Source organism: Colletotrichum chrysophilum, assembly GCF_026319265.1.
Source record: "Colletotrichum chrysophilum strain AFK26 chromosome Unknown scaffold_148, whole genome shotgun sequence".
Lineage (NCBI taxonomy): Eukaryota > Fungi > Ascomycota > Sordariomycetes > Glomerellales > Glomerellaceae > Colletotrichum > Colletotrichum chrysophilum.
Genome location: NW_026517435.1, coordinates 15,478 through 30,384, shown reverse-complemented (window position 1 = coordinate 30,384; position 14,907 = coordinate 15,478). Strand labels below are relative to the sequence as shown.

General features: G+C 55.0%; 5 protein-coding genes across 5 annotated transcripts; 3 read left to right on the top strand and 2 right to left on the bottom strand.

Annotated features, from left to right (window-relative positions):
- Window positions 1-48: 48 nt before the first annotated feature.
- Window positions 49-3,290, bottom strand: COL26b_011685 (uncharacterized protein; the record flags this gene model as incomplete). The annotated part of the gene is made up of 6 exons (XM_053184346.1): window positions 49-303; window positions 359-787; window positions 851-1,106; window positions 1,160-1,629; window positions 1,682-3,200; window positions 3,250-3,290. The coding sequence occupies 6 exons, from the start codon at window positions 3,288-3,290 to the stop codon at window positions 49-51; spliced, it is 2,970 nt and encodes a 989-aa protein (XP_053031692.1).
- Window positions 3,291-4,169: 879 nt separating this feature from the next.
- Window positions 4,170-6,127, top strand: COL26b_011684 (uncharacterized protein; the record flags this gene model as incomplete). Its single annotated transcript, XM_053184345.1, has 5 exons — window positions 4,170-4,330; window positions 4,394-4,647; window positions 4,700-4,724; window positions 4,778-5,310; window positions 5,373-6,127. 5 exons carry the CDS (start codon window positions 4,170-4,172, stop codon window positions 6,125-6,127), a joined length of 1,728 nt encoding a protein of 575 aa, XP_053031691.1.
- Window positions 6,128-6,287: 160 nt separating this feature from the next.
- COL26b_011683 (uncharacterized protein) lies at window positions 6,288-8,473 on the bottom strand (the record flags this gene model as incomplete). The annotated part of the gene is made up of 7 exons (XM_053184344.1): window positions 6,288-6,831; window positions 6,890-7,205; window positions 7,261-7,432; window positions 7,503-7,666; window positions 7,722-7,986; window positions 8,072-8,217; window positions 8,437-8,473. The coding sequence occupies 7 exons, from the start codon at window positions 8,471-8,473 to the stop codon at window positions 6,288-6,290; spliced, it is 1,644 nt and encodes a 547-aa protein (XP_053031690.1).
- Window positions 8,474-10,842: 2,369 nt separating this feature from the next.
- Window positions 10,843-11,079, top strand: COL26b_011682 (uncharacterized protein; the record flags this gene model as incomplete). The annotated part of the gene is made up of 1 exon (XM_053184343.1): window positions 10,843-11,079. The coding sequence occupies one exon, from the start codon at window positions 10,843-10,845 to the stop codon at window positions 11,077-11,079; it is 237 nt and encodes a 78-aa protein (XP_053031689.1).
- Window positions 11,080-13,264: 2,185 nt separating this feature from the next.
- On the top strand, window positions 13,265-14,776 carry COL26b_011681 (uncharacterized protein; the record flags this gene model as incomplete). Its single annotated transcript, XM_053184342.1, has 1 exon — window positions 13,265-14,776. One exon carries the CDS (start codon window positions 13,265-13,267, stop codon window positions 14,774-14,776), a length of 1,512 nt encoding a protein of 503 aa, XP_053031688.1.
- Window positions 14,777-14,907: the final 131 nt, after the last annotated feature.

The following is a 14,907-nucleotide window of genomic DNA, read 5'->3' as shown; positions in this document are numbered from 1 at the left end:
GTTCGCCCTGGTCATGGCAAACTACCTAGTCTAAATCGCCATGATCGCTCATGCAGTATCACCATACTCTTCAATCACACTCCTCGGCTTCTTAAACTTGCCAAGCGGCACATACTCCAAGTCATCCATGCCAAAGCCCTTCGGCCCGCCAATGTCGATACCTCGGGCCGTCGAGGTCCACTTCTCGGAAGCAGTAATGCCGAGGACGACCACGAGAAGACCATACCGATACTCCTGTGTACCCAGGGCCTCGCCGTTTTGAGCGTCGATAACGCACACAAGATCAGGGACGATGGTGAGAATCTGTTCAACAAGTCAGCAACATCCCGAAAGCCTCCCCAAAAAGACCAAAACTCACCTCCTCCCCGCCCTCAGCATCAACCTTCTTCGCAAGAATATTCTCATTCTTGAACGGAATCACCAACTTCTCAACCCCCTTCCCATCTGCTGACGCCCCTTCGATGATGACCTCGCCATACGCGTGACCCATCCTCGTCACCCTCTCAACGCCAACAATCTTGCCGCGGAACAGCACGCGCGCAGACTCATCCCCACCAACCTCGTCGACGATGGCCTCCGCGACCCTGTCGACCGTGTTACTGCACCGCGAGAGCGCCACCGCGCGGCCGATCCGCCACGACAGCGAGACCGTGTTCTCGACGACCCAGGACTTGGTGTCGCGGCCGCTGACGGGGCCCTTGGCGCAGCCGACGTGGGAGCCCATCTGCGAGAGGGCGGCGCGGAAGGCGCGTTCTGCGTCGAGCTCGGTGCGGGCTTTCGTCATCAGCTGTGGAAAGTCTAAATGTCAGCTTCTGGAGGAAAGAGGGGGTTGATGGAGGGGAGGATGCACCATAATTCTGCCGTTGCCGTCCGAGATACATGAGGGTATCATGGTCGCCTTCTTCTCGAACACGACTGGTGTCGTTTGATGTGAGATGGGGTACGCGCGACCCATCCAGTCGCCATCGATGGTTGGGATGTCGAGGTTTGTGCTGGCGCCGAGGATGAGACCTTGGAGTCCGTTGCCGCCTCCGATTTCGAGGGAGATGACGGCCGTTGGCTTGGTGTTGAGGTACTTGTAGAGCTCTACTTGGGACTCCATGATCCTTTTCGCGAGGTCGTTAGCAAATCCTCGGGCGTGGTGGAAGCCATGACTTACTCGTCACCATAGGGCTTCTCAATCGAAACCTGAGGAGACCCCTTCCCACCACCGCAAGCCACGATATCATCGTCCTTGAGGTCCCACGGTGAGATGATCCTGACGGTTGCTCCTGCCCGCATCATCTCCCGTAGTCTCAGCATGTGTTGGTAGGGAGACCCTCCGCCGCCTGTGCCCAGGATGTAACAGCCTATCGTGATCCAATCCAGGTCCGTTTCTGAAAGGAGCCATTCTTTGTTGGCGATCTTTGGTTTGTAAGAGTGGATGTAGTCCTTTGTGTAGATGATCGACTGTGAACCTGAAGCATGGCTATCCCCATTTGTCTCTGGCTTCTTCTCATTGGTTCCAGATGGCTCGCTCTCGAAACCGTCAACGCCATTGGCAATTGGAGTAGCGTCGCTGAAGTCAGTCCTGGAGAAGTCGAAATCTCCAACAGCTTTGATGATGATTCGTGACTTGTTCGCGATGTACTACAAGCCTCGTGAGTATGGCAGCCAAAAGCAACTGAGGTAAATATCTCACCTGTAACGGGAAACTCTCAATCTCCGCAATCGTCACCGTCTCCCTCAGAGCTCCGCTCTCAACTGCCTTATCCACCGCGCGCTGCGACAACTCCTCAATGACCTCCGCAACACTCTTTGACTCCGTGCTTGCAATCGAGTCAACCACGCCGCTGACTCTCGCGGTGGCAGCGCCAATGGCATTGGCGACGCCGGACCACTCGGGCTTGATGACTCTGCTGGCACCAACCAGGGAGTCCGGCGCAATCACCGCGCCACCGCCAACAAGGACCACCGGAATGTCTTCTGGGGAGGTCTTCATGGTGTCCACGATGCGTTCCAGCATCTCCTTCACCTTGGCCTTGAACTCGGGTAGATCGTTTTGCAGGCTGGACCCCTCTACGAGAGAACGGTTTCCGATCTGGACTGTAGGGTTTGCAAGAACAGTGTAATCCGTCGTCGTCGGCACATCTCCGCCAAATACCAAAGCCTTCTCCTGGATCTTGTAGCCCACACTCTGCGGCCCGATCGTCAAAGCACCGTTCTCATCCCGTCTGACGATGGAGCCACCCCCGAGACCAATACTCTTGACATCAGGATACGAAAAGTTTGTCCTCACGCCTGAGATCTCGCTATACGCCGCTGCCTGTCTCGGGAAGCCGTTCTCAAGAAGCAAACCCACGTCGGTGGTCGTTCCACCGATATCGACAACCATCATAGCCTCCTTCTCAAGGTTTTGCGTCAGGAACGCCGCGCCGCGCATGCTATTCGTGGGACCACTCGAGAACGTCCTAATCGGCAACCTCGCCGCCGCGCTCGCCGGCAATATCGTGCCATCATTCTGCGTCACAAACACAGGACACTTCAGCCCCAGCCTCGCAACCGCATCCTGAAACGAGTGAATCGTCCGCCTCGCAAACGGCAAAATCGACGCATTCAGCACCGCCGCGTTCTCCCTCTCCAGAAACCCGATATTCGCCACATCCTTCGACATCACCACGTCCGCCTCCGGATACACTTCCCTCACAATCTCCGCCGCCCTTTCCTCCTGCCGATACACGACATCCACCGGGCTGAAAATCCCAACCACAACCACGCTCCTAATCCCCTTCGCCCGCACCGCCTCCGCCTCCCGCCGCACGCCGTCCTCGTCCAGCTCCGCAATCAAGCTGCCGTCGATCTCGAGCCCGCCGTCGACGAGCCCGCGGTGCGCGCAGACGATGTCGCGCAGCCGCGGCGGCCAGTCGACGCCGACGGGGATATCGGCGGAGAAGGGCCCGCACAGGCGGATGACGGCGACGCGCGCGAGGCGGGCGACGTCCATCTCGACGACGGCGTTGATGAAGTGCGTGGTGCCGATGGTCATGCTGGCGACGCGGGAGGGGTCGAGCGGCGGCGCGGACTGCGCGAACATCTGGTTGATGACGGCGTTGATGCCATCGCTGGGGTTGGGGGTTGTGCTGGTCTTTTGGGAGGCGAGGATGCCGCGGGAGGGGGCGGAGGAGGATGTTGGGTCAAGGATGACGCCGTCGGTGTTGGTGCTTGGACGTGTTAGTTTGTGGTGAGCGTTGGGGGATGGGGGTGGCGTACCCGCCGACGTCGACTCCTATTCTTAGAGTCGGGGGCGACATCTTGGTTTGGGCTGCGATCTTCTTCTTAAACAGCAGCACTGCGTTGACCGGGGTTGAGTTCTTGTCTTGGATGTGAGAGTCTGGGCCAAGACAAAGATCACGATCAAAGACAACAGTCAGAGGCTAGAGGTTGAAGGGAGAACATGGGATCAATAAGACGGGCGAATGAGAATGAGCCCAGGTAAAGTATCGGACGCTCTCCGACGTGGCGCCGGCATCGGGGCCCGGCCGACAACTGACTCCATCCTCCGAAAGACATTGGATCTGTTGCATGGTCTGCACCCTGAGTCTGCTTCCGAATGTACCAGTCAGCAAAAGAAACCGTCAGCAGCTTGAATCATACATATTGAAATCAGCTCTCATGATTCGCTCCAAAGACCCATGCATTGCAACAGCTATGGTTAAACTGAAGTGATCCTTCATCTTTATCACCGGCATGTGGCCGGCAGGGGGCGAGAATACCCCACATGTTCGGGTTCTTATCTCGGGGGGGGCAGGATTTCTGACCGGTCGACTGGGTCAAAATGCGACCCATTCAAAGACCCCAACTCCTGTTCAAGCACATCATTGGCCCGTTGTTTGATGCTCGACTTGTCGACGCCGGGGTCGTTCTAGGGCGGGATAAGGGTCGCATACCCGGGAAACTGTTACCGAACATCGGTCTTGATATGCATGACAGATAACGAAGACGCAACGGCGCTGCATCGCGAATGGAGCCGACGCCAAGACTTGGATGAGAGCCGAAAGCATCGGAAGATCTACGGGTTGCTTGAGGGCACCGAGATAAGATGGCGGCCTACCGTATATCATGCGGCCGGCGCCCTCCAGCTCCAGTCTGACTGACTTAGGTTCAGGTATCCTAGTTTCCTCGGCGTAACAATGACGAACAAGACCGTTCAGAGGGTCAAGGAGGCCGTGATCCTCAAGTCTGACGAGTCGCGGCACGAGGAGGTCAGCGCCTGGTCGAACAGAGACTTGATCCCGTTGCCACCGTCTCGTCGCACCTGGGGCTGGTTCAACTTCTTTGGTTCCTGGTCATTGTGAGTATCAGTACGACGCAAAACATAAACTACTTTGAGCGCGGAACTGACTATGACGGCCAGGTCTTCACTCAACGTAGCAACATGGCAGACCCCGAACACGTTCTTGACGCAAGGCCTCTCGGTCGGCCAGGCCATGGCCGTCATTGTCGTCTCCCGAGCTCTTTGCTGCTTGTTCGCGATTCTTGTTGCTTGGTGTGGTCTGACTTGGCACATTGGATTCACGGTGCAGAACCGGTACACGTGGGGCTTCCGGGCGAGTTATATCCCGTTGATGCAGCGTATTCTGCTCAATTTCATCTGGAACGCACTGCAATGTGAGTACCTCTGAGCCCGTTCGAGAGGGGGTAAAGCTGACTGGGTGATCAGGTTGGAATGGCGGCAAACTTGTAACGTGAGGATCACCCCCGAAGAAGTCGGCCATTAAATACTGACAATACACAACAGCGTTTGTATCACCGCCATCTGGCCCTCCTTCGCAAAGATTCCGAACACCCTCAGCGCCAGCACCCCGACGACAACCTATGAGCTCATCGGCTTCATCGTGTTCTGGGTCGTGTCCATCCCGTTCCTCTTCATCCGACCCGAGCGCTTCAAGAAGCCCTTCTTCATCTCATCCGTGGCTTGCGGTGCCGGTATGATCGCCCTGCTCATCTGGTCGCTCACCGTCGCAAAGGGTGTCGGTCCCATATTCTACCAAGGCCAGAGTGTCTCTACCAGCTCACGCTGGAGCGTCTCGTGGCTCATGATGGCGGGCATCAACCAAGCCATCGGTCAAAAGGCTGCCGGCATGACGAACAGCAGCGACTTCTCGCGTTACGCAAAGGACAAGAAGGGTTACATCATCGGCACGGTGTCCGTCTACTGGATCACGGGCGTGCTAGTCTGCCTTGGCGGCTTGGTCACCACCGCAGCCTGCCAGAAGATCTACGGCACCATTTACTGGAACCCTCCCGACCTGTTGATGGTCATGATGGATCGTAAGCTGCCCCCACGGAAACGCCCTCCACCCGTCCCACCCACTGACCCCAACCCGCAACAGACGGCGAAGGCTCCTCCGCCGCCCGCGCCGCAGTCTTCTTCCTCGCCCTCGCCTTCGCCTTCACCTCCATGTTCGAAAACGTTTGCTCCAACGCCGTCGCCGGCGGCATCGACCTCGCCGGCCTCTTCCCGCGCTACATCGACATCCGCCGCGGCGCCCTCCTCACCTTCTTCGCCGCCTGGATCATCCAGCCCTGGCAGCTCATCAACCAGGCCGCGACCTTCGTCGCGGTGCTCAACTCCTTCGCCGTCTTCCTCGCGCCCATCATGGGCGTCATGGTCTGCGACTTCTTCGTCCTGCGCGCGCGCAAGGTCAAGCTGTCGCACCTGTTCCACCCGCAGGGCTCCGACTACTGGTATTGGCACGGCGTCAACTGGCGCGTGATCCCGTGCTGGATCGCGGGGTGGGCGCCCACGATCGGGGGCCTGATTGTGAGTGCGGAGAAGGACGAGAGCGCGCCTGATGCGGTATATGAGTTGTACTACATTGCGTTCTTCGTGGGGTTCTTCATCTCTTTTGTGCTGTTTTACCTGGCTAATCTCGTGTTCCCATTGCCGAATTTGGGCGAGTTTGATGAGGAGGACAAGTATGGGACGTTCACTGCGGAGGAGGCGGCTAAGTTGAGTGTTGTGCCGACTGACTCTGCCACCGCTACTGGGTTTGGCAAGGAGGAGGGGATCGACACTCAAGTGAATGAGATTTCGGATGAGGGCTCAGCTGGGGAGAGAAAGTGGTGGAACTTCAGACGCCGGTGAGCAGGGCATTGGGGCGGCCAGTTGAGATCCTTCTAGGAGTTGCTCTTCGAATGTGAGAATTACACAAAAGCATTTACTAGAATTATACACTACATCCTATCTGAAAAACATCTACAAGGCTCGATCATAGACCTACAATCTATAACCACTGTCACCAAAGTCAATGCGTAGTCTTCGCATCGACCGGGATCTTGAACCCAGTGGTCCTCAGCTTCTGAAAAACGCCATCTGGATCCACCCTCTTGGCGACATCCTTCAGGAACGCCACATTCTTCTCACCATACGTGGCAATCGGGTTCTGGTCGCCCCAAGCATAGTTGAGATACCTCCAGTCCTTGAACACGCCAATGAACTTGGCATACGCATCGATTCTCTCTCGGAACTCCAGAATGTGAGGCAACATCTTATCTTGCAGCTCAGGGGTGTCACAGGTCAGCACAAGCAGCCAGTTGCTCGTCGGCCCATCAGCCACCACGTCCTCGAGGCCGAGAATGTTGCCACCGTTGGCCTGGCCGTGCTTGACCATGGACTGCGTGAATGGCTGGAACTGTCCGAGAACGTCGTATGTTACGGTCTTGTTCGTCCTTTTCGCCATTTCGTCGGCCACGGGGTCCAAGTAATGCTTGCCGAGCATCTGCAGCTCGTCGTATACGAAATTCATCATGCGGACATCGTTTCGAAATTGGCCAACGAACCAGTTAGCACTGAGAAAAGGAGGTCAGTACGGATTCGACAACGAAATAATGTCAAGTTTGTACTTACTACAGGCCCAGTGGCGTAGGTCCAGTGAACTCGGGAACCATCTCCGCAACGGCTGCGACTCGAGAAGTGTTGCTCGTGACATTGATCTTCTCGTACTCGCTGAAGGCAGGAGCATCGTCGACGCCGGCGCTGTTGGTCAAAATTGCCCGGAGTCCAACAGCCCGATGAGTCCCGTACGACATTCCCACGATGTTCTGGCTGGCGGGATCTTGGTCCATCTTATCGGCGAAGTTGAGGTAGGCGCGGAAGAGCTTGTCCCTGTTGGTCTTGTCGTACTCCCGGAGACCTCCCCACATATCGGTGGAGTTGACAACTTCTGTGAGGGGTGTCAGTGTCTGCGTATCATAAGTGTTGCCTCTTCATGGACTCACTTTGGTCAATTCTGGTGACGAAACCCAAGTTGCCTGAGCCGCCCTTTTGAGCCTTGAACAGGTCTGGGTTGGATGTCGCATTGGCGTTGACTACAGTGCCGTTGGCGAGGACGATCTCGAAGTTGGTCACCGTATCGCATGCGAAGCCATACGCATTGGTGTGGAAGGAGTACTGCAAAGGTGTTTAGCAATAGACTTCGGACATAAAAGTCAATAAGCCTCGAAAGAACGGAAGAACTTACACCACCGCCAGTAACAAAACCTCCAACACCAACGACAGAGGCTCGACCACCAACTGTAGTCACATTCTCGCCCTTGAGCAGAGTGAAGACCTTCTCCCAGGTCGAACCAGGATTTATCGAAGCAATCTCGGTCACATTGTTGTAGGTTGTCGTGTTCAAGTTGCCTAGAGACAGTATTAGTGAAAGTCCAAGGTATCACCAGCATAGCTGAGTACTTACCAAAGTCAACAGTGATACCATCCTTCGCGCCATTAGCCCCCTTAAAGGCAGAATGTGCACCACTCCGAATACCAAACGGACACTGGTGTTCAGAGATAATCTTGGCAATGCGCGACACATCGGATGTACTCGTTGGGAGAACCATGCACCAAGCGGCTTGTGCCGCGTTGGCAGAGTAGTACGACTGCAGCCGCTTGTCGTACGTCTCCGTGTCGGGCATGAGGACCTTGCCCTCGAGTTCAGGGTCCTTGGCGAGGGCGGAACACTGGTCCGGTTGTCAGCAACAAGTCCCGACGGCGCCACGTGAAAAAAAAAAGATTGGAGGATAGGATGGTGGTGGTGAGACTGACGCAAATGCATTTTGGGCTGCGGCCGCCGGTGATGTCGACGCTCAATGCCGCTGGGACGAGCAGCGCCAGGATGGCTTGGCCTACGGTGAACTTCATGGCTTCCGAGCTCGAGCCAGACTGACTCTTGTCACGCGTGAAAGAGGGGTCTGGGGAGGAATAAGGTTGGGCAAGGTTCAGGGAGGTGAAGATTTGCGGAGGAGGCCGGAGTATTCGGACAGGAGAGTGTGGTGTTCCAGAAAAGTTCTGCCGTCTGGATGATGGAACTGGGAAGGGATGGCCAGGATGCTATTTCGCGAAACCGAAGAGATGTACGTGATCTTTTATATTCAATTCAAATACCTTTTCTGGTGCGTTGAACGACTTACCTCTCTCGTCGCCATCGAAGGCGATGCCACCCAACATGGCCCCAGATTGCTCCAACAAGACCCCAAGAATTGCGGTGCGACCACCCTCACCCCCAAAATGACCCCGAACCAAGGACGTGGAGTCCAAATCTCATCAATATCACCTCGAAATACGCCCGTAGGATCTGCACGTGCCCACATGGGGTGGCTGTCAGTCTCAAAACCGCCTCTGGGGGTTTGCCGCCTCTCTCGAACGATGCGGGCGGGTGGATAGGCATCCGTCCGCTGAGTTGTCTAAGCTCGTGAAATCCCGTGGAATGATCTCCTGCTCCAAGTGGAGAACAGAAAAAACAAGACATCCAAGAGGCTTCGTTTCGCTCTAGTTCTTGTCATGGAGGGGAAGGCCTGGCCACTATCAATGTCGACTTGGGCATGGTCGTCGGTACTCTGCATGGCTGACGGCTCTTGGTATGGATCGCTCCATGGAACTATGCATTGGCGAAAGCACTGCAACTGCACGATGCAAGGTCCTACATCCGTTTCACAGACTTGCAGACTGTCAGATTGAACAGTTGATGATCGACGAGTCATGAATAACAACTCTTCCGGTGCTTGGGGAAGTTGGTTAATTGAAACACTTCTTCAATACCTCCAACTACCAAATACCGTTAGCGTTGATGGGGTTGCAAAGACAACCTCTCTTTTAGTTTCCAAGAGGATCTGCAACCGCCGTGTCTCTCATTTTCAACCTGGTCTCGTCTTGTGCTTTTGGTTCTCCCAATTGCTGTGCAATGCCCAGCCGGTAGTCAGATAATCGTTTCTTGACTCCCCACCCCCATTCGACCCTGCTTTCTTTTGAGGGCTGTAGCGCTTACTGTCCGCCAGGTCAATCGTAATCAGCCGCTTCGTCACCCAGCGCGCACCGGATTGGTCGTGGAGATCTTGTGTTGCATATCCAGCGTCCGAGTAGTTGCACCGCACCGCCTTCGTCACACGTCGATACCCGGGGACTCGTCAGGGTCACACCGCTTTGTCCGTGCAAAAATGCGGACGTAAGAAGGCGCGACATCCCGTCGGCTGCGAATACGATACCCAATAGACACGGTGTTTGCGCCAGGGGAAGAGGAACTGAACCTTGACATGATTGATGAATCTGCAGCAGTAGCTCCCCAGCCAGAAAAACTGACATTCTCATTTGAGAAGTGACCATCGTTGATCTTGGACTGATCCAACTGATGATATTGACATTGGTGATGTGGCGGGCCGGTACTATTGATGCGGGTATTCATGTATCCATGCAGCTCCGCACGTCGCCATTCTTTCGTCTCAACCTGACTGACAGGCGGGTGCTGCATCTGTGCGAGGAACAGCCAAGATTTGTGGCAGGCAGACATGCTGCTCGAACTGCCCCGTCGATTGTTCGTCTCAGTAGCAGGGATGTTCTACGATCGCGTCTGAATTAACCTCCGTCGTTGAACTCCGGTCAAAACGAAGGCTAAAACTTCGTATGGGGGCCCGGCGGGTTCGTACAGGAATACGCTGGGCTCATGTTCCCACCGCGGCGACTTACCGTCGCACCCCGCGCGCGGGCGTTGCGGGACCGCACACGATTCCTCTTTTGAGTTTCGACTTGGCTCTCGTCTTCAAACAAGCTCATCTCATAGTTCCCCCTCGCTTCCCAGGAAAACACGCGCCCGTGTTCACCGGGGAGCCCCAGAACACGGAACGGTGGAAGAAACGCACCAAACCTTATCCCGAGTCCGGACAGAATCGTCAGAGCCAATCACAGAGGCCTCGGGCACCAATCAGACACCCTCACAGAGTTTGCCTTGGAATTTCCACGAATGATTGAGCTGTTTGAGAAACTCAATGTTTAGACTGGAAGGCGGTCTGTCGTCCGTGAACGAAACTGTAGCCTCTCTTGGGAAGGACAACGAGGGCCACGACACGTGCGCCAAGACTTTTGATCTGAGTTATGTGAACTCTAAGCAGAGCTTGGATAGGGTCAGGGCGTCTTGAATCAGGTATTCTGTATTGAATGAAATATGATGAATCATATGCAGTGTCTTGTTGTGTGGTGTAAACAAGTGCCGAAGGGGAAATCGTCTGGTAGCTCATGGGATAAAATCAGTAGCAAATGGGGGATCCGAACTGACGTCTAAACAATTGGCAAACTTCTGCTCGGCCGTTTTACTCGTAAGGTTGTCGGCAAGGGACTACGACTGGATGAATCAGTCCCACGGCAGCTTTTAACCCTCCGACTTGCCCATCAAGTGGGGACTAGACCGAGGCCTTGGGGCAGCCCAGGAAACTTTCACCGATGGAGGATGCACTGGCCAACCGCATCCCACAGGATATAGACTCATGCTCGCCTCCGCACCTCAAAGGCGTTGGGGAAAGGCAGGCCATGTTTTCAATGCAAACACCATGTCCGAGTTTCCGGTCATGAATGGCACCGTGACCCTCTTGAAGCCGCCGGATGGCTACGTGGTCGACTTCGACCACCCGCAACAGCAGCTCGTGCTGGAACACTACTTGGTGTTCGGAATCGGCGGTCCGATCGCACTCATCGCGTTGCTACAGAGACTATACACAAAGATTTGGCTGTCGAACGGCTTCCAGGTGGACGATGGTGAGTGTGTGCGGGGTCATGTGCGCATGTGAAAGTTTAGCTGGATCGCGCGGAACCAATCAAGAGCATCATCATGAGATACATGATGAAGAATGAATTGCTGACGAGGTAAGCAGCATTTATGTGTCTTTCTTGGGTGAGTTGTGCTCCGCGGACGTTTTGTGAGCTCGGGTTGATGATGGTACCCGACAGATGGCATCTGTCACTATTCAGGCGGCATACGTCGGTGAGTCATGATATTGTTCAACAACCAGAACTGCTAATTAAGATGATGATATCAGGTTCGATAGCTGCCGGAGGCATGTGTGCCCACGCATGGGAGATGCCGTTATCGCGATTCCAAACATACTTCGCGGTGAGAAAAGCCCGCGCAACGACCTGCAACTACATGTGAACAAGGCAGCTGATGCCACACCAGATAACCTACGTCGCTGGCCCTCTATTCGTGCTTTGTAATGGATTCGCCAAATTGTCGCTTCTCGTACTATACCTCCAACTTTCTCCGCAGAAAAAGTATCGTGCTGCAGTCTGGGCCTCGATTTTATTCGTTGCCACCACTACGGCGGGTGTCGCATTCGTCATGATCGTTCGGTGCCAACCCATACGAAAGGGGTTTGATATCAAGATATCTGGGGGCACCTGCATCGACGCCGATCCGCTCTACATGTCGAACTCCATCGCAAATATTGTCACCGACATTATGCTGTTCGTTTTGCCGATCCCGATGATATGCAGTCTCCGGATGGGAATGGCCCAGAAGATGGGGGCCATGGCTATGTTTGCAGTTGGGTCCATGTGAGTGGATTTCAGGGGTGCGTTTGGTCAGATTTGATGGGTTAAACATCACAGGACGATATCGACTTCCATCATCAAATTAGTGCTCCTGCCACAACTTCTCAGAAGCAGCGACCCGTCGTGGGATAGTGCTCCCGCAAACGTCTGGAGGTACGTCCTTCCACTCCTTCTGATGTCACCTATGGATTCTGACGTTGGAATGATCAGCTTTGTCGAAACAAATCTTTTCATCATCTGCGGCTCCATGCCGACGCTGAGAAAATTCTTCCAGCACTTCACTCCTAGACTGTTACTACGGAGCGACACTTCCTCCATCTCTACCCGGAAACCGTACTTGATTCACGTAACCGACCCCAGCCAACCGTCAAGAGCAGGAACGACTGACTCAGATGTTATGAGCCCCCAGCAACTGTATCACGAAGAACAGTTCAGAGGATATCAGGGACACCAAAGCTTGTTAGATTTCAGAGAAGTGGCAATGGTGCCAGAATCCCCTCCTCTTTCCCGGCAAGGACCGATTATTCCAAAGAGTCTGGTATAGGCTCGTATGAGCCACGGATGAAATTCAACAGTCCAAAGCAGAGTTATTAGACTTCTTAGAGCGACGCTATGTTACCCCTCTCATTAATGATCAATAATAATGCGTTACTTTCATCAATATCCATCTCATTCCGCTCGGCATGAAGTCTTCGTGTTGCTAACTACTTCAATTTCATTTATCAGTGAATAAGAGCAGGGCGATCAATGCTTGCACCGGGATTTGTTTCGACACAGTGACATCCTAGCAGGCAATGGGAGCAAGTGAGTCCAGAGATGCAGATGCGGGTGTAGCATGATTGTGGGGACGCTTGATACCGGACGATCGCGCGCTTCCCGTGGACACCGAGTGGCGTATAGAGAATCACATTTGCGTCCAGTCACAGTCGTTTAGAATCTACGATAGACGACTCAGGGAGACCGACTACAGTCATACCGTCTTTCCGGAATCAACTCCCTGTCCGGGCACTTTTGTTTACACTGCGCCAGAGTCCCTTGCCGCGCAACATGGGTCATTCCCGCGGACTCGGTTAACATGTCAGGAAATAGTCGCCCAGAGCTTCACTTCCAACTGCGATTGAGAACTGAGCTTTCCTTGAAAACATTTATGGTAAAAAATTCGACCAATTCTTTTCCCAAGAACCAACTCGCCGTGTGCCGTGCTCGGCATATGCTGGTGACGTAAAGCTGAGGGGCTCTATCGACCCATACAGGCATGTTACGCCCCACCGAAAGGGGTAATCTGAAGCGCTCGCTTCCGCCGTCGGTGGTTACAGTGAAAGGCACACGTCGTATTTGAATGCACTTTCACTTGTTTGAAAAATATCAATCACAATTGCTGAACGTGGGAAGATCAAGAAGACACTATTATATTCGCTGAACATCATGGTCTTGCCGCGGACTCTGACAACGGCAGCCGTGTTGCTGTCCTCGGTGGGCTCAACCCTGGCCGCCGAGAAGTGCACGGCCGCAACTCCCGACAAGCCCCGCGTTTTCCTCCTCAGCGACATCGCCAATGAGCCCGACGACGCGCAGTCTCTGGTCCGACTGCTCGTCTACTCCAATGAGCTCCGCGTGGAAGGTCTCGTGGCTACGACGAGCGTGTGGTTGAACGACACCACCCGCCCGGATCAGATGCACGACATCGTCGACGCCTACGAGGAGGTGCTGCCCAACCTGGAGAAGCATGCATCCGGGTGGCCCGAAGCCAGCTATCTGAGGAGCCTCATCACTTCTGGACTGCCTATCTATGGGATGGATGGTGTCGGTGAGGGCAAGGACAGCGACGGTTCCGAGAGGCTGGTGAAGGCGGTCGATGCCTCGGACGAACCCCTTTGGATTCCGGTTTGGGGCGGTGCGTCCGTCCTGGCTCAGGCGCTGTGGCACGTCAACGCGACGAGGTCACAAGACGAGATTGATAAGTTCGTCTCGAAGCTGCGCGCCTACAGCATCTCCGACCAGGACAACACGGGCTCCTGGATCCGGAGAAACTTCCCACAACTCTTCTTCATCGCCAGCATCCACCACTTCAACCGCTACGCCCTGGCTGCTTGGGGAGGAATCTCGGGTGAGGAGTACTACAACTTCCCTAGTCTCGCCAGCAAGGATGTTGTGGCGGCCGATTGGATCAAGGAGAACATTCAGAGCGTCAGCGCCCTGGGCGGGAAGTATCCCGATGCCGACTTCATTGTCGAAGGAGACACGCCTTCCTTGCTGTACCTCATCCCTAACGGTCTGTCGGATCCCGAGCACCCTGAATGGGGCTCATGGGGAGGTCGCTACGGCCCGGTGACATATGGCGAGGGACACTTTGCGGACAGCGTGGACGTCATCAAGGACTCGGGCAAGACCATCATGAGCGCCCAGGCGACTGTGTGGAGGTGGCGCGAGGCGTTCCAGAACGACTTCGCCGCGCGTATGAAGTGGAGCGGCAGCTACGAGTTCTCCGAGGCCCCTCACCCTCCAGTTGTCGTACTCAACGGGGACAAATCCCGCAGGGTCGTGAAGATGATCGTGAAGGAGGAGCAGGAGATTGGGCTAGATGCGAGGGAGTCATGCGATCCGGACGGAGGAGACCTGACGTACAAGTGGTGGCAGTACCTGGAGCCTTCTTCCAACAACAACAGCCCCGGACGGGATGTTGGCAGGCTTGAACTTAGCGACACGACCTCGCCCATCATCACCGTCACCATGCCGTCGAAGGAAGTCCTCCGCGCCGAGGGCCGTAACCGCCACCCCAACGATGACAAGCACTTGCATCTCATCCTCGAGGTCTCGGACGGCGCCTTGGTCTCATACCGCCGCATCGTCTTCACCATCCCGGGGCCCAAGCCTGGCGACGCGACTTCGACGGCTGCGAAGGCCGCTGAGAAGACTGAAGCTCATGATGAATTGTGAAAAAGGATATCTTGCCGTAGAAACCGTACATGTAACAGAGCCGCTGTACCCCCAGAAGTCTTGTAATACAGGCTATGCAGTAGCTGAAGAAGAAGAAACAAAAGTCTATGCCTTTTCATACAAATGCAAAT